This window comes from Botrytis fragariae (assembly GCF_013461495.1).
Source record: "Botrytis fragariae strain BVB16 chromosome Unknown tig00000223, whole genome shotgun sequence".
NCBI lineage: Eukaryota > Fungi > Ascomycota > Leotiomycetes > Helotiales > Sclerotiniaceae > Botrytis > Botrytis fragariae.
In genome coordinates, this window is record NW_023501001.1 from 446,259 (window position 1) to 467,481 (window position 21,223).

General features: G+C 43.9%; 7 protein-coding genes across 7 annotated transcripts; 3 read left to right on the forward strand and 4 right to left on the reverse strand.

The window, feature by feature from the left end:
• Positions 1 to 1,615: 1,615 nt before the first annotated feature.
• Bfra_010873 (putative dna binding protein sart-1 protein) lies at positions 1,616 to 3,670 on the reverse strand (the record flags this gene model as incomplete). Its single annotated transcript, XM_037341205.1, has 2 exons — positions 1,616 to 2,799; positions 2,863 to 3,670. The coding sequence occupies 2 exons, from the start codon at positions 3,668 to 3,670 to the stop codon at positions 1,616 to 1,618; spliced, it is 1,992 nt and encodes a 663-aa protein (XP_037188624.1).
• A 2,498-nt stretch (positions 3,671 to 6,168) lies between these two features.
• On the forward strand, positions 6,169 to 8,438 carry Bfra_010874 (putative glycoside hydrolase family 15 protein; the record flags this gene model as incomplete). Its single annotated transcript, XM_037341206.1, has 5 exons — positions 6,169 to 6,502; positions 6,555 to 6,767; positions 6,822 to 6,977; positions 7,061 to 7,199; positions 7,253 to 8,438. The coding sequence occupies 5 exons, from the start codon at positions 6,169 to 6,171 to the stop codon at positions 8,436 to 8,438; spliced, it is 2,028 nt and encodes a 675-aa protein (XP_037188625.1).
• Positions 8,439 to 8,949: 511 nt separating this feature from the next.
• Positions 8,950 to 9,839, reverse strand: Bfra_010875 (putative transcriptional coactivator p15 protein; the record flags this gene model as incomplete). Its single annotated transcript, XM_037341207.1, has 3 exons — positions 8,950 to 9,246; positions 9,389 to 9,592; positions 9,753 to 9,839. The coding sequence occupies 3 exons, from the start codon at positions 9,837 to 9,839 to the stop codon at positions 8,950 to 8,952; spliced, it is 588 nt and encodes a 195-aa protein (XP_037188626.1).
• Positions 9,840 to 11,264: 1,425 nt separating this feature from the next.
• On the forward strand, positions 11,265 to 14,375 carry Bfra_010876 (putative px domain-containing protein; the record flags this gene model as incomplete). Its single annotated transcript, XM_037341208.1, has 1 exon — positions 11,265 to 14,375. The coding sequence occupies one exon, from the start codon at positions 11,265 to 11,267 to the stop codon at positions 14,373 to 14,375; it is 3,111 nt and encodes a 1,036-aa protein (XP_037188627.1).
• A 1,286-nt stretch (positions 14,376 to 15,661) lies between these two features.
• On the reverse strand, positions 15,662 to 16,717 carry Bfra_010877 (putative mitotic spindle checkpoint component mad2 protein; the record flags this gene model as incomplete). The annotated part of the gene is made up of 6 exons (XM_037341209.1): positions 15,662 to 16,185; positions 16,283 to 16,311; positions 16,372 to 16,410; positions 16,463 to 16,488; positions 16,536 to 16,561; positions 16,609 to 16,717. 6 exons carry the CDS (start codon positions 16,715 to 16,717, stop codon positions 15,662 to 15,664), a joined length of 753 nt encoding a protein of 250 aa, XP_037188628.1.
• Positions 16,718 to 16,934: 217 nt separating this feature from the next.
• Positions 16,935 to 18,908, forward strand: Bfra_010878 (putative gtp-binding protein guf1 protein; the record flags this gene model as incomplete). Its single annotated transcript, XM_037341210.1, has 1 exon — positions 16,935 to 18,908. The coding sequence occupies one exon, from the start codon at positions 16,935 to 16,937 to the stop codon at positions 18,906 to 18,908; it is 1,974 nt and encodes a 657-aa protein (XP_037188629.1).
• Positions 18,909 to 19,324: 416 nt separating this feature from the next.
• Bfra_010879 (putative meiotically up-regulated 65 protein) lies at positions 19,325 to 21,090 on the reverse strand (the record flags this gene model as incomplete). The annotated part of the gene is made up of 4 exons (XM_037341211.1): positions 19,325 to 20,038; positions 20,139 to 20,315; positions 20,393 to 20,702; positions 20,759 to 21,090. 4 exons carry the CDS (start codon positions 21,088 to 21,090, stop codon positions 19,325 to 19,327), a joined length of 1,533 nt encoding a protein of 510 aa, XP_037188630.1.
• Positions 21,091 to 21,223: the final 133 nt, after the last annotated feature.

The following is a 21,223-nucleotide window of genomic DNA, read 5'->3' on the forward strand; positions in this document are numbered from 1 at the left end:
ATATAATGAGCGTGCGAGCTTTCACAGGCAATGAACTAAAAACATGAAATGATTCAACAATTGAGATTGCATTTCTAACAGCGCGTCTAAAATGCTTTCGCACCCCAGATTCCAGTATCGTAGAATCGACCTTCATCTTCCAACGCCTCATGTCCTCGAGCGTCTAAACAATAACGCGTTCACAGAATCACACAAAACGTAACACGGCATACCTGGTTGAGATCACATTTACAGTACCACCCAATCCCATTTTTCTTCTACGATCCACAACTCACCCCAGAATCTACCTAATACAAATCATAATCGTATCCAATAGTCCTCACCTCTCCTCTTCCATTACACATCTCCACATCTCCAGATATCTAACATCTAGACTCACCAATCCAATTGTTCTCCTAGACAGCTGATACAAAAACAAATTCAGCAAATTGTGAAACCCGAAAGTGAATTGTGAAGTATAGATTGTATGGACCTACGATGCTACAGTCGAGTAGGAGATGGAGTAGCTCTGCCGCGTGTTAAACATGGAGGTAGGTATCTAGAATCCAATATCTAGACTCATGAGCTTTTTTCTTTGTGAGGAATCGGTCAAGAGACCTTGGAGTATGTGTACCTAGGAATGTACCATGTGAACAACACCTATATAACACTGATGAATATTTCACGAGGAGAGAAATAGATGGATGAGTTACAGTTACCTATACATCAGCATAAGAGACCCCAGCTAGCCTACGGACCCCCAACCCAGCGTATCCCCTCCAGCTCAAGACTTTCCATGCAAGACCGAAATCTCAAGATTCGCCCATCTATCATCATAAAACCTTCAAACTTATCAAACACAGCTAGCTATACATAATACAAATTCAGGAAAATGAACGACCACTTCAAGGACCTACCTACTGCCACTCGCAACCGAGAGCGAGTTGAGACGGATTGAAAAAGGATGTTGAGCAGAACTTCAGTTTGATGTGTCTGTATAATTAATTCTATTTAGACGATATTAATACTACCCGCTATGTTGCACTTGTTAATTCCCAGAGCACATCGGTGTATATGTATGATACGTATCTGTTATATAGATCGTCAAGATAGACGGTCCAAGTATTGAAGGTGAGAATGCAAATGAAGATATGTAAACAGAACATTCGTGTGCAATGTTAATATCATGATTCGAGTCCATGGTATAAAAACGTAGACAAATTTACTTTCACACTAGACATTTGGCTCTCCCTCGCTAGCGAGGAAGCACGTAACATAATAATAACGTCATGGGTCGATCAGGTCTTGATTGGAAACGAAGAGGAGGGGACGAACCCAGAAAGAAATGCTTAAATGTAAGCAAGCCCCTTTCTGTCGATATATAATGATCAAGGCGGAGACAAGATATAACACAACTTACCACGTTTCTGACAAAGTAAACGTCAAAAGAACACTAGAGTTAGTACACATCACAAATAGACTTACCATCTTATCACAAAACAGTGTGCTCCAAGGGCACAAGATTCGTATCTTCTCAAAAACTTTGTCAGCATTGCAATAAAATCTAAGTACAATATAGGAGTCTGCACCTTTGCACCATGATAGATATCCTCAGTCCCCGCTCGAACTGATCTGATCAAGCCAATCTCACACCAGCTTGTCTGTTCTTCTTTAACTGTTGTGCTGCTGCTCCCGTCATACCACCAATTTGACTTCCATCTAGTGAACTCTGCGCTTCTCTTCGTTTCTCATCTTCGATCTTCTTCAATAATTTCTCCGTCTTTTGTTTTCCGCTGCCCTTACCATGGAACTGATGTGATAAATGTTTGAAAGCCTCTTTCTGGTTCATATTTCTTCCGTATTCATCGACATATTTGAGCTCCACGTTAGGCTTGTATTCCTTGTTAAAATGCTCAGCGAGTTGCCTCGATTCTTGTTGGTCTCGCATTGTATTCTGTTGTCTGGCATGTTCTTCTCTATCACGAGCAGACATTCGATCCAAACGACCTGTGGTACGATCTCTTTCTCTCTGAGCTTTCGCTCTTCTCTCCGCTTCTGCCTCACGTCTTTGTTTTTCTGCGAGAAACATTTGCTTCTCTCTGAAGATTGTGGCCACATCACCAGACTCTGAAGTCTTCAGAATACCTCTTTCTCTCAAGAGTTTCAAAGTAGAGCCCAAACCCTTTTCGAGAGTGGCTTCCTCTTCCAATCCATTATTCGCAATGGCATCCTTGGTTTCTTCTTCACGCTTGATCCGAGCGAGTCTATCTTCATCATCCTCGATATTTGCGTACGATTCGTTCATTTGGACATCCCCATCATCATCAGAATCGGCGCCCATGGAGGTAACGGCGTCTGGTCGAGATACAGATCTTTTCTTGGGCTCTGGCGCGACTGGCTTTTGAAGGTTCGCAACAAATTCCGAGGTTTCATCAATAACTAGTCCCGAATCATTACCTTCCTCATTATCTGCTGGAGTTGCTGATGCTTCATCTCTTAACCGCTGAGCGAAATCTTCTGGTCGTAACTTTTGGCGTTTCTTTAGTGCATTTCTTCGTTGGGTAGCAAGTAAAGCTTGCAAATCATCATCGTCAACAAAGGACATGTCCTCGAAAGTTCGTTTTTTGACAATCGGCTTGGAGCCTTGATCAACATCCATTGCATCAGCATTATCTCCGTTGGATGCAGCCGGTTCAGATTCTGGAAACACGTCGTCTTCATCCACCGCCTTTTGTCGCGTTGACTTAGCTTTCTTCTTCTTGGGCTTTCTAACCTTGATGTCTGAAATATCAAGGTAATCGGATTTCGGCTCATCGTCTTCTAAATGAAATATTAGCGGCTGTACTGTTTAGAACTTCAAGTAGTTGGGATCCTAAAACTTACTCAAAATATCGAGGCTGAAGGTTTTGGCTTTTGATTTCGAGGTAGAGGCAGAATTTACTGTTGCGGCTTCAGTGGTGCTACCCATACCATCCAAAGTAAACCTCTTTCCTCTCTTGCCATCGATCTCCTCATCATACTGGGCTAGAATCTTTCTATCACCAGAATCATCATCGTCATTCGGGTTGTACACGGGCTTCTTCTTTTTTAGTTCCAGCTTGTCAGACAACTTTTCACGCTCGCGCAAATCTAAATTCTCTAACTCATCTCCCTCTTCCTCGTTTTCATCGATGGTGGTATCCTTTAATGTGAGAACCTGATCCTCTCCTTCAATAAATGTATCTAGTTCATGACCGACTCTAACGCCTGCAAGATCTTTGGCTGTATATTCGGCGGCTGCAGCAGCTTCTGCCTCGGCAAGTTCCTGTTCCTTCTTTCTGGCCTTTTCGATCTCCTTCTGTCGTTTCTTTTGTTTCATCAACCATGCCTTGGCATCCAAATCGCCATCGTCATCGGCTTCTCCCAGACCTTTGCCTTCGAGCTTCGCAAATCGTTTGGCTGTATCTCGCGCTCTCTTGATGGCTTCCGCTTTAGCCTCTCTTTTTCTTTTAGTTTCTTCAGCTTCTTGCAGTTTTCGATAATTGTCATAGCCTTCAGCCTGTCGCGATTCTAAAGTACTGCCAGCATCCTCTACTGGTGCAGATGGAGCCTGTTTAAAAATTGGACCTGCAGCTCCTGGCACTGCTAAAGGCTTCATTCCCAGTGAAGCTCGAATACGATTCGTCTCCTCAATAGATATAGCGTCCGCCATCTTGATATAACGTGATATGAGATGTCGAAGAAATTGATTGATGATAATTGTTTCGAGTTTCGCGATATTAATAAAGTTGAAGTTGGAACGTGAGGCTGACAGATAAATTAGCTCTAACCGAATGCATTCTAGTGTGATTCAAAAGCCACGCTAAATTAGCGCCATAGATTCGCTACAAAAGTTTTTCGTTGCGCAAAAAGTTTTCGGTTTTCTTCTCACAAAAACACCAGATTTGTGTCCAGCGTCCCTTTACCAGAACTGCTCGTCAGCGATGGTTTAAGGTTGCATGCTGAGGCAGTTCGATCGTCTATGGAGCCATCAACCTACCAAGGTAATTTATGATGTCAATATCCGATCGACAAATCTCAGAATGATCGGTCCTTATGAAACCTGAGTCGCTTCGGCTGATTCGGTGGATGAGTGTACTGAAGACGTCAGATTCCAAATCTGTTTGCCTAGGCTGTTAGCCTTTGAGGTTGCGGAATAACCCTCTCGTCTACATTTCAATCTTGGGGAATTTACATAATGAAGCAACACTTGATTACGATCTACGACACTTCTGACTCTATACGGCGATTGCGCAGATCTATGAGAGACTTTTGGAGGGTACAAATGAGTGGTGGAATATCTGCGAGGACACTGAGAAGAGGCGTTATCCTCGTCCGGTTCTTACTCCGCTCGAATGGAATATAATGATATACATGCGTATTGCGCGTCAAGTTGAGTATTAGGTAGACATTCACGTATTTCATAGTCTTGCTTGTGCAGAGAAAAGGCCCGATACATAATCAATTATTGAATTTCAAACTTTCTTCCATCGAGTGACATGTAACTTCCCATGCAATGCCGTGCTTGCATCGGGATCACGTACCGTTGTGGTAGTTCTCCGCCCTACCTCGAGTACAATCTCTTGTGTTGGCGTACGAGATTCTCATAGCCGGGTCGTAAACCTCTATCCTGAAGATGGAAGCTGGACTTGGACCTGGACCTGGACCTGGTTGGCTCGAGCTTGCATGATCTGTATTATGACCACAGCAATAGGCCCATGGTTCGCTCAAGCACTGGGCCGTCAATCATGCATGCAGAATAATATACCTAGTATGTACCCGACAAGCGGCCAGTCTTCTCGATTGACGCAAAAGCTATGTGCCTCGGGTATCAATTACAAGGTACATTGCTCAATCAAAGAAAGTACTTGATTCTCGGGGTTCAACCTCGGTATACTTGCTAGTTTCTTTCCAGATGAGCCTGTCTTGCAGAATGCCTTTCTACTTGGTGTTTTTTCGTCATGGCTCGTCATTCGATCGGATAGCGGAAAATCCTTCGATCCCGCAATTGTCTATGCCGCTTCCAAATCGTTCAAGGACCCGATCTCTCTAGCCACCATTTGGTTCATGTTAAGGAGTGGTGGAGATCTTCGCAGGATCCTCAAATGCAACTGCATACTTATATTGTACAGAGTACAAAGTATCAATGGTACGACAAATCTACTCTTCCTTAATCTCAGCATCTGTTAAGCTCGCCCACAAGATCAGGAACAAACTCCAAGAACAAACTCCAACTCCAGATCATGTATACACCTGCATTGAGGATCTTTACCAACCAATCTCCAAACTCATACCGGTAGGTACCGCACATCAAATGCAAAGCAGAAAAACGTGCTCAGGCGCAGCGCGGGGTTGAATTCAGGCTGTGGCTGCAGACAAGGGACGGCCCGATTAGATAGAGAATGGCTCGTGTGGGGACCCCGGACTAGCGAATACCTACGAGCGAGTACGTACCTTGGTACCTGTAGCTACTAGGTATAGAATGTATTTGCTGACTGCGGGGTTTAAAATAATATGAAGTTATACACACTTCATCTTGCCCAGGTTAGTAATTGCAGACTAACGCATGTATCAATTGAGATCTTCAAGCACATTTCAGCTGTTTTCACTAAACGAAATAGTTGTCATCCCGTCTGTCTGAAGACTACCTAAGTACGGTTAATCATTGACTATTTGGTAGGTACATTCAATCACATCTAGACACGATCTTTCAGGGGCCACTTTTACATGCGTACCAATGAACTGAGAAAAAGGCCCTAGCTTGTTACTGAGCATTTAAGAAGAAGGGGAGAAAATCAGGGAATTTAATTTATTCAACTTCATGGTAAGCATTTAGCACATTCAAAAACTCACATACTGAACGGCATAACGTTGCGCCTAAAGTATCTCAAAACGGTTCTACCTCCGTACCGCACGCAACATCGTGACTGCCTCCGTACCTTGCAGCTACACAAACAAAAAGGCAAAATTCTGTCCTCCCTTGATTAGCTCATCTTATCCCTACAGTGCTACCTTGATTCAACTACCTGCCGTTCATACTATCAAAAAAAACACCCTGGAGACTTCGGATGCGTCAAGACACCTAGTATCCAGAGGCACAATTCGGTCCTACACACGTTTATCCATGACTTAGGTCTAGACGGAAAGTCCTTCTCACCAATATAAATAGCAATGGCTTCTTTGCTTACCTCCCTCACCTCTCTCAACTCCATCAGCACTTTCAACAGCACTGCGATCCTTCAAGCTGTTCAACCCATTATGCATACATTCGCCCCCCTCCTTTTGGTTGGCAGTCTTGCCCTCCAAACTATTTATGCTTTACCTGGTCCTAGTAAAGTTGAGCAACGCGCCGAGATCCTAAAACGCTCGGTAGATTCTTTTATTGCCACTGAAAGTCCCATTGCTTTCAGAAATCTTTTATGTAATATCGGCTCAGATGGAGCTTGTGCTTCAGGAGCAGCTTCGGGGATTGTGATTGCTTCACCTGATAAAGTGAATCCAGATTGTTAGTATTTCATGAACTTGTTTGAAAAAACGGAATTCTGATATGCAAACAGATTTTTATACTTGGACTCGAGACTCCGCATTGGTCTTCAAAGCCCTCGTTGACACATTTATCAGCAGCAGTTATTCTGCATCACTTCAACAGGAGATTGAGAATTATATAAGCTCCCAAGCTGGACTTCAAACCGTGTCAAACCCTTCAGGTGGTTTATCATCTGGTGGTCTGGGAGAGCCCAAGTTCAATGCGGATAAATCGGCATTCACAGGTGAGAAAATTCGAGAACTCTCTTCTGATGGTGACTGACATGTGAGCTATACAGGGTCTTGGGGAAGACCTCAACGAGATGGACCCGCTTTACGTGCTACTGCTATGATTACCTATTCAAAATGGTTGATTGCCAATGGATATACCTCCACGGTGCAAAATATTGTTTGGCCAATCATCAGAAATGATCTGTCTTATGTTACTCAATATTGTAAGTCGACGTGAAGAAAACTAAACTAGTCTCAAAATAGATGACCCTCTTTTCTTGAAGCCCTTGATTGACTCAATTTACAGGGAACCAAACTGGCTTCGATCTCTGGGAAGAAGTTCAAGGATCAAGTTTCTTCACTGTTGCTGCTCAACATCGTGCCCTTGTTGAAGGTAGTGCATTGGCCGCCCAAATCGGTCAAAGCTGTACCTATTGTGATTCTCAGTAAGTATACATGAAAGAACATGTTTCAATACACGTGCTAATCCATTTTTCAGAGCCCCACAAGTCCTTTGCTTCCTCCAGAGTTTCTGGAGTTCATCTTCGGGATACATCATTTCCAATATCAACCAAAACAGCGGAAGAAACGGAAAAGATGCAAACAGTATCTTGAGTTCTATTCAGACCTTTGATCCTACTGCTGCATGTGATGCCACCACATTTCAACCATGCTCAGACCGCGCTTTATCGAATCACAAAGTTGTGACTGATTCTTTCAGATCTATCTACAGCATCAACTCTGGAATTGCCGAAGGTGTTGCCGTTTCTGTTGGACGTTACCCAGAAGATTCTTACTATAATGGTAATCCTTGGTATCTCAATACTCTTGCTGCCGCCGAACAACTATATGATGCATTGTACACCTGGAATAGAATTGGCTCTATCACGGTAACTGCTACTTCCCTAGCATTCTTCAAGGACTTCAGCTCTTCCATCACAGCCGGAACATACGCATCTTCCACATCAACCTACACCACTCTCTACAACGCCATCAAAACCTACGCCGACGGCTACGTCAACATCGTCGCAACCTACGCACAAACCAACGGTTCCCTCTCAGAACAATTCAACAAAGCCGGCGGCGCCCCTCTCTCAGCCTACGACCTCACCTGGTCCTACGCCGCCTTCCTCACTGCCGCCGCCCGTCGCGCAGGCGTCGTCCCATACTCATGGGGCGAGCCATCTGCCTCCAGCGTTCCAGGAACCTGCTCCGCTACCTCGGCCATCGGAACCTATTCCACCGCAACGGCCACTTCTTGGCCCGCATCGCAAACCCCCAGCGGCGGAGGAAGTACACCCACAACCAGTACATCCGCCACTACCAAGACAACTTCTACCTCGACCACCACTTCTTCATGCGCAACAGCCACTTCGGTAGCTGTGACTTTCAATGAATTGGTCACTACCTCCTTTGGCCAAACGATCAAACTCTCCGGTTCCATCTCCCAATTGGGAACTTGGACACCGGCTTCGGCGATTGCGTTGAGCGCCGCGAAGTATACGGCTAGTAATCCGTTGTGGACCGTAACGGTCAATCTACCAGCTGGCACGACGGTGTTGTATAAGTTTATCAATGTGGCAAGTGATGGGACGGTTACTTGGGAGGCAGATCCAAATAGAAGTTATACTGTTCCGACAGGTTGTGCTACGACTGCTACTGTTAGTGGGAGCTGGCAGTCGTGAGAGGATCTCTCAGATTCTGGAAAGAGATGATAAGAAGGTGGTGGTAGTGGGAAGTTTGGAGCATGGAGATACATGAGAGGAGCTTTATGATTGAATGAATTAATTGATTAGGGTACATAAAATTGTTCAGTATCATTGCATCATTGCAGTCTCATCGAAACCTAACAGTGTGTGTGCGTATGTTTGCGCGTGTGTTTCTCAAATAATCTCCTTTGAAACCATCCCAAGCATTTCAAGATAAGCTCCTGAGTTCACAACTCTAAAGATCCTCGGGTCGCTAATAGCAAGATGCACACTTCACATGATTTGATGTCATATGAAAAGGGCAATGAAGTGAGGTGAATAACAGAAACATTAGCAAATCTGCAACATCAACCAATTCCGAGAGGTGCCCTCGAAATCCCTTGAATCTGGCCCCTATGTCTCGAAGCGACAATTTTTCCTTTCTCGGGTGTCTCTCGAAAGTAAGAAATCCCTTCCAAGCAATCTTTTGAACTTAGATTCGAACTCCTCATTCTTCCTCATCACTCGTAGCTTCAATATTTTCTTTCTTGCCCTTCTTACCCTTCTGCGCTTCTGGCTTGACTTTTTTATTCTTGCACTTGGATTTTTTGTCGGCTTCTGAGTCTGTTTCTACGGCTTCTTCTTCTTCATCCTCCTCTTCATCATCCAATTCTACTTCTTCCTCGTCTTCCTCTGCCTCCTCTTCATCAGGACTAACGTCAATACCTTTTTTCTTAAGATTGGCGTTGATTTGGGGGATGGATTTGAGGAAGTTTTTGTATTGGTCCACTGTTAAGGAGATGCCCTATTTATTCTTTATTAGCTTTTGACTTGTTTTCCTATTTCTAATTGTCTATTCTGAAGATTTCACACATATAAAATTTGCAAAGACAGTGTTTGTGGCACTGCGTTGAGAAGGGGAGTGGATGGGGGGCAATAAGACAAACCTTTTTTCCAGGTAAAACATTTCCATCTTTCTCATAGAACTCGCGGATGTTTATGAGTGTTTGACCTTTGAAGTCTGAAAGCTCAATTTTGCGAGGAGTGCGACCGGTGGAGAGATCCCATGAAGGAGAGATGGCGGAGGAGGAGGAAGTGGGTTTAGCTGCTGTAGTGGCTTTGGTAGCTTTGGTGGTCTTAGATTTTTTGGACTGAGGGGTGTATTAGCTAGGGTTGGACATTTGTGAGGTGGGATCGAATAGAGAGTGGCAATGTATTCAGAATTGATGTTGGATGATGCCAGAAAGAGAAGGATGGAAGAGATTGAGGATGACTAGATTGAATTGGAATTGGGATTGGGAGAGGGGTTACCTTGCGAACAGCACCATCATCATCGGATACGAAACCACCATCAGAGTCGTAAGTCTCGGCAGGTTCAGCGCGGGCTCGTTTTGGCATTTTGAGGGGACGTAGAGATTGAGATTGAAAGATGTGGATTAAATTGAAATCTGATTTGTTGTATGGGAGTGATGAATCAGCTTATCAATGAGGGGTCTTCTGGAGTAAAAAGGTAAGATGAGATTATTTAGAGAGTAGAGGACACAATAACAGATAATCAAGTAATTGAGATGATTTGTTTAAATTTCAAATTTGGGATGAAAGATTGTTTGATGAATTGGATTTCATTTGGATTTCAATGTCATGAATTTGGTTGACGCGTTGAGGTGAGATAAGACGAGAGTTCGCGTTTGCGCGTAAATTGATTTTGGTGGAAGGATTGATAGATCTACATCACGACGGGGATATGTAGCAGCAGAGACCGATCGATAGCCACTAATAAGATGGGAAAGGGTAATTAAGACACTTTCTAAATTTCGATTGATATTCCTCTAATGATTTGATCTCATCCAAGTCGGTGTATATCATAGAAGTATATGTTTTCTCTCGAAAGGCTGAAATCTTGCACCGATATATTGATCGGTTGATTTGATATAGAATTTCTGTTCATAGGTAAATACATAGTTTCCATACTCGGCATCTCTCTTGTTTCGGGTAGTACCTAACCTCACTCAAGCTTTTTTAGTAAGGGAAAGGGTAATCTTCCCTTCCCTTACCTCTCTAGCTACAGGGCTGGGGAAAGGGAAGGGGAAATCATCCCTGACGATCCATCAAAACCTCAATATTTACACATTTATCCAGCTAGACGTTTCTATTCTTGTTTCAAAGGCTTCCTTCCACCGTGCTTGGACCGTATGTTCTCGATCATGGCTACAGAAAATAGTCATCAGAAGTGATAATTTGAATGTCTGTTTTTAGATGGAATGAATGATCAAGTGTGGAAAAACATGGAACATCGGAGGGAAAAGCCATTTGAAAAGATACCTAGGTAGTATTGATGTATGCAATTGTAATAAGGCTTGCAACTTCTAAAGTACAGCAGCTCGAGAGCAGGTACGAGGTCCTAAGTGTTATCAGCGATAACAAGATTGAGTTGCCATTTTGTTTCAACTCAGCCTCAAAGTCCGCGGTCGAAAAAGAAGGTACACAGTAGCCAAAACCAACATTTTATTGTTCAAAATGGAGCCCATTACTTTTTCAATGTGAGTCTCGAACACTCTTTCTGTTCTTTTGACATTTGTCCTTAATCTTAGTACCCCTAGTACATGAAGCTATTCGAGATAGAAGCTACGCTAAACTAGGCAATGACGATTGACATTGCGAGTAGAATGACTTTGGATTAACATTGCATTAGCATTCCTTCGAACTTCGCACTTTCTGATTCTTTTGCCGCAGCAGCATTGAATCAACATAACAGGTTCAAACTTTATAAGAACACCAAACAACACAATACTGTCAGATAACACAACTACTTGAATGCCCACAATGGACTCAACAAACGAGTCCAAGGTCGCGGAAGTCGCGACCGACGACCACATAACTACACGATTACTACGATTTGTTTCTACGGCTTCAAACGAGCAGCTTATTTTGGCAGCTCTTGCCCTATCATTCGGCATATACATAATAATCGATGGACTGTTTCTTCTCCTCCTTGGGGGCCTAGGCGGTGTCATCTTACATACAATTTTTACGGAGAAAAGTGCTTTGGCTGTGCGAGAAGAAGCAGTCAAGTCAAAAGACATTCAGTACGAATTGGTTGACGCTGGCACAGGGAGCAACTTCGAGAGTTTCCGACCTAAGACTGCCACTGCGTTGAACGACTTGGTTGATGCCGTCATTCGGGATTATGTCAAGTATTGGTACAGTCCAATACTTCCAAACGATGAAGCATTCCCCATTGCTGCGAAATCAACCCTTACGAGGTTCATTCTGTCGATGTCTCAGCGTTTGTCGAGAAAGCGACCTGCCGACACATTCCTCGATTTCCTTACCAACTCGTCTTCCATTACCATTGTCTTTCTCAATGAGTTGGCGAATGCAACTTCTGCAACCCCAGGAACAAGCCGGCCTGTCGGAGAGATGGTAACCGCTTATTTGAGTACAAAACCAGATAGCAGTCTGGCCAACATTATGAATGAGAGGCAGCAGAAAATAAAGTTTACAATGGCAGCAGACGATCTTCTGCGAAGCTTCCTTGAGAAGTCAGTCTATGAATCCGGACCAGCCAGAATCTTTTTAAGGGAGATCTTAGCCGGGGTTGTCTTAGAAATGACTTTAAAAAGTTGTTCTAAGCCGGAGTTTATCAACGGATGGATTGTATACCTCTTAGAAGACGGAGAGCCTGGATTGGGACAGGCAATTGATGAAGCCATGGACCGTAGAAACATCCACGATCCATTCTCCGACATTGATGGCAACGTCGGAAATGTTAGTATTGCTAGATCCCCCAAGAAACAAAGGCATCAAAGGCAAATATCGGATGAAGATGCCAACAATGAAGCTATGGCAGAAGCGAAGAGACTCAGCATGTTGATTGCTGCGGAGGATGCAAAGAAACTTGCACAAATCGATGATTTCAAGGACGAAGAAAATAAATTTGTTGACGATCAAAATGTCAAAGAGAATATACAACCGGAATCGGTTCCTGTATCATCAACAAACGGCATTCCGCCTCACACCCCTATCACAGATTCAAGACCTTCTCTATCTGGATCTGATACGAACAGCAGATCCCCTATGTCTCCTGACTCGAAGCAAGCTCTATCGCCTACAACCCCGCAGACCACTTCCTCGTTTACCAGCTTCGACCAGATCGTGCCCCCCACACCTGCCGCATTATACTCAAATGAAACCTCGCCTCAGAGAAGCAAGCCAGTGCCTCTAACCTTACATAATGCGAACATCATTATTTATGATGACTCGGTCGCTTCCGATAAAGGAAGGATCAAGAACAAACCTACAATGGACTATATGGTCCAAATTGAACCACAGTCATCGATCCATCCCGGATGGATGATTGTCCGAAGATATTCGGATTTTGAGACCTTACATGAGGTACTTGGACGAATCGCTAAAGTTTCGGGTGCGAATACTTTCATTGAGAAACACCAAGATTTACCAAACTGGAAGACCCTCACCAAACCATTGTTACGCGGTGAATTGGAACAATATCTGAAAGATGCTCTCACTCACCAGCCACTTGCTGAAACCGAGGGCATGAAACGGTTCTTGGAAAAGGATCAAGGGACAATGCCGGCAACGGCTACAAAAGCTGGCTTCAACTGGCCTACGTCTTCTCTGGAGAACATGGGTAAAGGCGTTTTTGATACACTTAAAAGCGCTCCGAAGGGGGCAGCTGCCGGGGTCACGGGAGTCTTCAGCAACATTGGATCACTTGCACAAAAGAGAGCCAGTCAAAGTAGCTTGCACTCTCAAAACCGTATCTCGACACCAGCACCGTCAAGAGTGGATAGTATGGCATCTCAGAGTAGCTTGCAATCCCAAAATCGTATGTCAACACCGGCTCTGTCAAGAGTGGATAGCATGGCCTCATCAAACGGTTCCTCATTTGAACAAAAAAGGGGTAGATTGAGCGAGGAGAGCATGAAAGCAGCTTCAGTTGTCTCACATCCTGGAAAGACTGCATCTCTCGGACGAAAGTTAAGTCGTGGTTCTATTCCAGGCGCTGAGGAGGAGTCTGGTATTAGAACCAGAGGATCATCTGTAAGCAGCCATATGAGCACCGCCTACAGCCCGTCAAACAGTCGTGAGCCTAGTCAAACTCCATCAACATCCAAGTTACATTTGCCGCCACCACCTACTGAGATGCCCGATGATTATACCACCCCAATCAACAGGTCATTGAATCAATCTGGACTGGAGAATGAGAATAACGGCGCAATCACAGCACCAAATGAGAAAAACCTTACCCCAGTCGAGAAGTCAATGCACCAAGATGTGCTTAACAATGACAATAGCGTTGCACCTACACCAGCAAATGAGAAAAAGCCTGCCCTAACCGAGAAGTCATTAAACGAGGACATGCTGGGCAGTGACAAAAACCAAACACCTATACTATCAAAAGAGAAGAAAACTGCCCCACTGAATGAGGAGGAAACCAAAGTAGCAATCGAGCTCCTCTTCGCTATCATAACAGAACTATATACACTGTCTTCTGCTTGGACCTTCCGACGCACACTCCTCACTGCCGCGAAAACATTTCTTCTTCGTCCAGGAAACCCTTCTTTATCCTCTATTCAAGGTCTCTTACAAGAGTCCGTTATCTCGGCCTATACTTCCGATGCGGGTATCGCTTCTTCCATTCAGAAATTAAGAGAGAATGGCTTACCTACAGAAGCCGAATTAAAAGCCTGGCCAGAAGAGATGACTGCAGAGCAAAAAGAGAAGTTGAAGACTAAAGCAAGAAAGCTTCTACTAGAGAGAGGCATGCCTATTGCCCTAATGGGGGTGATGGGACAAGCAGCTACCGGAGAAGCATTAGGGAAAGTGTTTGATGCATTGCAAAGGGAAGATATTGCACGGGGTCTGGTTTTTGGTCTATTACTCCAAGGAATTAAGGCTGTAACACAGTAAAAGACGGGACATTGAAAGAGTTAAAAACACTACTACGAAGAGATGAGTCATTCAAAAGCATAACTAGATACCACTGTAACGTAGCATTATTAATCAACGAGAAATGAAAAATGAAAAATGAAAAATGAAATTATTAAAATACAAAATTCACTTCGGTTTTTGAGGTACTCCTGTAATCACTGCAATGGTCCCGTGGTCTGCAAATACTGTACATATGTTCGCAGAAATGCGCCTTCATGGTCACCATAACAATCCATCTGGTATACCAAGCTGACAAGGCGAACCAACTTACTGATTGAGGTACAGAATTTCTGAAGTTCAACGTCTCTCGTCTCAGGCTGGATGGTGATGCAATATTTGGCAGGCTGCAGGAAATCAGAATGAACTGGCTGGCTGGCGGGTGAGTATCTTCTTATACTCGGTCTTCAGGTTAGATAAACGAGAGATGGGATATATAAGACCTCTCTAGAAGCAGAAAAATCTGGAAAGACACTTTTCTCATAATTGAAATTCAATCGAGATACGCAACGTCAGATCTGAGGGGTGGAAATAAGAGATATGATTCTTACACTTTTGCAAATCCCTTTCCAACGGACGACGTTGAAAAATAAGATATGCGACAAGAGGTTGAGGAGATGAAGTAGACTGTTTGTAGGCTTTTCCAGCATCTCGTGTGGTCGTTATTATGAGATGTATAACGAGAGATAATTCGGAGATTTGGTGGTGGGATATCAAGTGAGTTTCTGAAGGAAATCGGTGGTCTGGATTATAGATCTCTATGCGACATTGCGACAAAGGAATGAGTATAAATAACTGTGTCTAAAGGAAGTGAAGAAGTGATGTGAAGGTTCAAAAGTCAATTTAGTGAGATTTTCCCATATTATATGAAAGGCGATGCTAGTAGAGATGGTTAGATGTAGCGTCTGCGAGATCTCCTATATTGATATTTCAGATTCACAACTGTGAGAGCTCAATAGTCTCTTTCTTCTGGCGAAAACCACATCTAAAATTGATTCGGAAGTAAGAAGTGCGTTTGTTCTATTGATTCATAATATTCATCGCCTAACCCCATATTTTTGCACCCTAAAAATCTTTCTCCATTGGTGAAAGTAAAGGAGAGTGATAGTCCTAGCTATCCTATATATCATCTCCAGCTCATCCATAACTTTACAGATCCCTATCGTTCCCACGCGAATACCCACGACAAAAATCCAAAGCCGATCCATTCATCCTGTCCATCCATTCATATAGCACACATAACTCCTTCCCAGTCCCTTCCCGATTCATTATTCCATTACTCTGTAGCTAACCATCGTTCCAACCTTATGGTTAGCCGTACTGAAACTCCTCAGTTGTACTTTCTCTCCATTCACAATCTCTCTCGCATCACTATCTCCCCATTCCATTGGAACCTCACTATCCGCGTCCGCATAGACTAGAACATTAAATGTGCATGCGCCATCTAGTTCTGGCAAAAATGTAACACTGGCTGTAATTTGTCTGAATATCGACTGAATTTCTAATTGGATTTCTGCTTCGGTTTTCTCGGGCGCGGGTGCGGGTGCAGGTGCGTCCCCCTCTGTGGGTGCGTTTTCAGATGTGGATGGGGTAGTAGAAGATTTAGATTTGGATGATTTCTTGGAGGGTTTGTTGAAGATTTCGACATCAAATTGCCAGCGTTCAACATCTTCACCGGTTTCTTTGGAAGTAATTACGACGATAAGTTTGGTAATCTTTCCATTTACCATCCATTTGTCGAGTTGGGACATGATTTTCTTGATGTAGGCTTTGACTTGGTCATCCGAGGAAACTGATGAAGTGGAGTTAGTCCTGAAGTATAGCATGATGATTATGGAGGAGTGAGAGGTGAGGGGCTGAAATGTTAATATCGTATAGGGAGGACAAACCAAGCATTGTGAGGCCATATTTCTTGACTCTGTTAAAAGATGGTTAGTTCAAGTGTTCATCGACTACGATGTGAGTTGGATAGACAAACGCTGAGAAGTCTTCTGCGGGGTATACACCTCGTTGAAAGCTGTGAAACTATTAGTGATTTGTAGACCATTGGCAGATGAGCTAGAACTTACAGGATAGTATTTATTGAGTATTGGAACTGGGCAGATTAGTTTCCCCTCTTCAGATTGAACATCCAGTACTCACAAATTCCGCAACGAGTTTCGAAGAACCTATAACTTATTAACCCTGCAATTGACTTCCACGGAGTTTGACATACCTTTCAGAGAGAGTTTATGAGTTTTTGCCTTGTCCGATTTGTCAGACTTATCTTTTGACTTTGTGGTTGCTTTTGTAGCTGTTTTTGTGGTTGGCTTTGTGCTCGACATATTGACTGTAGTTTGGGAAAATAGTTTCGTTCTACAACCTGGCGGGCCTTCTTAACTATGTGTCTCTGATAAAAAGAAAGTAAAGAGCCCAAAATAATTAATCGGTTGCCTCAGCGACCGCCGTTTCGGAAAGTTCCGTCGCAAGCAAAGCATCCCCAAAATTAAATTTCCCCAATCCTCAACCCCGCGTCCTCATGCTGTGAAGCCCACTCCACAAATGCAGCGATGTCCATTGAACCTGCTTAGGCTTCCCAGCACTATCAGATCTCAATATGCATCCCACTTCCTTCCTCTCTCCTTCCCTCGAACATTCACCACATCGGTAACACGATATGCTATTGCTAAGAAAATCGTTGGGGATTTAGAACGTCGCATCCAAGCTATACCTATTGAACGATTCCGGAACTTCTGCATCGTAGCACATGTAGATCATGGGAAAAGTACACTTAGTGATCGATTGCTCGAATTAACAGGCACGATCCAACCTGGTGGCGATAAACAAATCTTGGATAAGCTGGAAGTGGAACGGGAAAGAGGTATTACCGTTAAGGCGCAAACATGTAGTATGTTATGGAATCATGAAGGGGAAGATTACCTACTACATTTGGTCGATACACCGGGACATGTGGACTTTCGAGCTGAGGTATCGAGGTCTTATGCCAGTTGCGGAGGGGCGCTGTTACTAGTAGATGCAAGTCAAGGAGTACAAGCCCAAACGGTTGCGAATTTCTATCTGGCATTCTCACAGGGTTTGACATTGGTGCCAGTGGTTAATAAGGTGGACTTACCGACTGCGGACTCGCCGAGGGCATTACAGCAAATGGAAGAAGCATTTGAATTAGAGCCCGAGAATGCAGTTTTGGTCAGCGCAAAGACAGGATTAAATGTTCCAGCTATCCTTCCGAATGTTATTAAACAAATTCCAGCACCAGTTGGCGACCATACTAAGCCACTGAGGTTATTGTTAGTAGATTCATGGTACGATAACTATAAGGGCGTTATTCTACTGGTTAGGATTTTCGATGGAACGATCAAGGCTGGTGACCAAATTGTGAGTTTTGCAACCGGAATCAAGTATTTCGTGGGTGAAGTAGGAATTATGTATCCGGATCAGACACCTCAAACTATTTTGAGAGCTGGACAGGTTGGATACATCTACTTCAACCCTGGCATGAAGAAAAGTCAAGAGGCTCTAAGTGGTGATACCTATACCACTGTTGGCTCAGAGCATTTAGTCGAGGCATATCCTGGCTTCGAGGAGCCAAAGTCTATGGTCTTTGTGGCAGCGTTCCCAGTTGATCAAAGCGACTACCATCATTTGGAAGACTCCATCAACCAAATCGTCCTCAATGACCGAAGTGTAACTTTACAAAAGGAATCTTCAGAAGCGCTTGGTGCAGGGTGGCGTTTAGGATTCCTTGGTACTCTTCACTGCTCCGTATTCGAAGATCGTCTCCGTCAAGAGCACGGCGCAAGTATCATCATCACGCCACCCACCGTACCCTTCAAAGTCATCTGGCGCGATGGGACAGAGTCCATCATCCAAAACCCCGCCCTCTTCCCCGAACAAGAAACCACACATCAACGCGTGCAAGAACTTCAAGAACCCTACGTCTCAGCCACCATCACCCTCCCCGAAGAATATCTCGGCAAAGTAATTGAACTCTGCGAATCAAACCGCGGCGAACAAGTCGATCTGACCTTCTTCACCGCCACCCAAGTAATTCTCAAATACGACATCCCCCTCGCCCAGCTCGTGGACGATTTCTTCGGAAAACTCAAAGGTGCAACGAAAGGTTACGCAAGTCTCGACTATGAAGATGCAGGTTTCCGCAGGAGTAGTATTGTGAAACTCCAACTGCTTGTTAATAAAGGTCCAGTGGATGCCGTGGCAAGAGTAGTACACACAAGTCAGACGGAAAAGATAGGTAGACAATGGGTTACGAAATTCAAAGAACATGTTGACAGACAAATGTTTGAGGTTATTATTCAGGCGCAAGCGGGAAAAAGAATTGTAGCGAGAGAAACGCTTAAACCGTTTAGAAAAGATGTGTTGCAAAAGTTACACGCAAGTGATATTGGCAGAAGAAGAAAGTTGTTGGATAGACAGAAGGAGGGAAGAAAGAAGTTGAAGGCGGTTGGCAATATTGCGATTGAGCATGAGGCTTTCCAGAAATTTTTGGCGAAATAAAAGGGGCTGTAGACGAGCTTAATGAACGAATATATGTATTGAATACCACACTTTTCTTATACAGCGTATCATTGTTTTTGAAATAAGAGTAGGTATGCTTTCATTTCCATTCGTCCTATCTCAATCCTATCCGGGTATTTCATACTCCCATCCTACCAATCATCCACCTTGCCATCCTCCCCCTTGAACTCCTATCGAATTACCTAGTATCCAATACTACCCAACAACCTTAAAATATACAGTCCAGTCTAGAACCCAAAACGCTATGCACCTCCTTTCCAATTCAATCGAAGGTATTGAAGAGATAGAAACGCCAATCCCGAGACCCACCGATCCGTCATTTCGTGTGTCTGACTGAACCATTCATATGTATATAAACCCATTCATCGCTTCCGATATCTATTAAGCGAACCCGTTCAATCTTGAGCACGTTCCTTTCCCTTGTCTTTCTTATCACTATTCCCATTTTCTTTCCCCTCAATGCTACCCTCTTCCTCTTCCTCCCCCTCCTCCCCTTCCATAACCTTCCCATCAAATTTCGCATCTTTGGGCCCACTCCCATCCAAGCCCTCCCAATTTCCATCCCATCCTTTTTCATCATCTACTGCCCCAATCGTTTCTCCTTTCTCGGCCATACGTCGAACATCACTCCAATATTCCAATCTCTTGACTTCTTCGTCTGCGGCTTTAAGTGCTGCTTCCAGATTCTTGGCACGTTGTCTTTGTTTCATAATTGCACTGTCGCCCTCAGTCTCGTCCCCATCCCCCTTTCCCCCCTCCTTAATCTCCCCACCCGCTTCCTCAAATTCTTTCATCAATCTCGCCAGCAAAATCCGCCTACTCGCCTGAAAGATAAACATGTTCATAATCTCGTGCATGTGTTCGGGCTTTGTTAGATAATGCAATTCCTCGCCCCCATGTTTGATAAAACTCTCCACTGCTTCCATTTTCTCTCTATCGATTCGACAAATTCGGAGCACTTTCATTAGAGTTGCAATATTACTTATTTCCTCGACCTTCCACTCGGTTTCGTAATTGCGGCTAGAGGCTGCTAAACTGTTCCGACTTCGACCATCTGCCTCTAAAGCATGGGGGCCTGTAAGAGTTGTCGCGCGACTTCTGCTACGTGGCTGATGAATGAAGTCAGTATTGCTGAAAATTATAGATGGTGGTGATTTCGAATTCGGTGTTCAATTGATTGACGGTAATAAACAATGAAAGAGTACTCACTGGATGTATAGTAAAGTAATCATCATTAAGCATGTGAGCATGTAGTGGCATATGACCCTTTTTGACTCGCTTTCGAATCCATACTCTTCTTCGAACAAATGAGCTATACCATTTGGCATTATGCCATGACCATTTCTTAGAGAAAGCGAAAGAATATTCCCACCCTTCATCATCGACCTAATTCACATTAACAGTTAGTATGTTTTCCAAATTCCAGCCTAGTGATCCGGATCCCGAATTGTAGATATGCTTACCCCGTCATCATGATTGACAATCCACTCTGGCCACGCCCATTCCCAACTTGGATCCGGGACTTGAGCATTCGAAGTATCTGTCAAGCTGGGCTTATTCGTAATCTTCGACCAAGGCGCGGCATCCAGGACCCCTAATGCTTGACCAGAAAACATATGCAATCCACATAGAATCAGCCCTCGTTCGTTTTCATATAAGATATCAATCTCGTAAGGCAGTTTGTCCCGTTCCTGTTGAGCTTTTGTTCTTCTTCGACTTCGGCCCCGATTTTCTTCATCGTTAACGGCATCATAGACTTCTGCAGGTATGGTTCTGCAAAGATGGAGTTAGTAAATTGCACACATGAATGGTATCAAATAATCGCATACACCATCGAGTTGACTTTAACAGGACTATCTTCGATTTCATCTGCAGCAACATGCGCGTCCCTATATTTCTTCCATTTCCTCCTTGTCAACTCCGCTCTCAAAGACCTCTTTCTCCTCAATGGCTCATCAGCTCGATCCCTCGACGATGAATCTGTTACAATTATCGCTGGCAGATCATCAGTTTTGACCTGCCCTCTTCTTGAACGACTTCGACTCCGACTCCGACTTTGAACCGCACTTGGATCTGTATGATCCACTAATCCGATTTCATGATCATAATCAGCATCAGTTAGTGGTTGAGGTCTCTTATTCTTGGATTGAAAAATGGACATTCTCTCGATTTCACGAGAACTGCATAGCCGTTGGATTGAGTTGCGCTTCTGTTGGCTGGCTGGCTGGATGGATGGTTGGTCGTCTACCTCTCCTTGAAATTGAAATTAAAATTAAAATCGAAGCTGGTCTTGT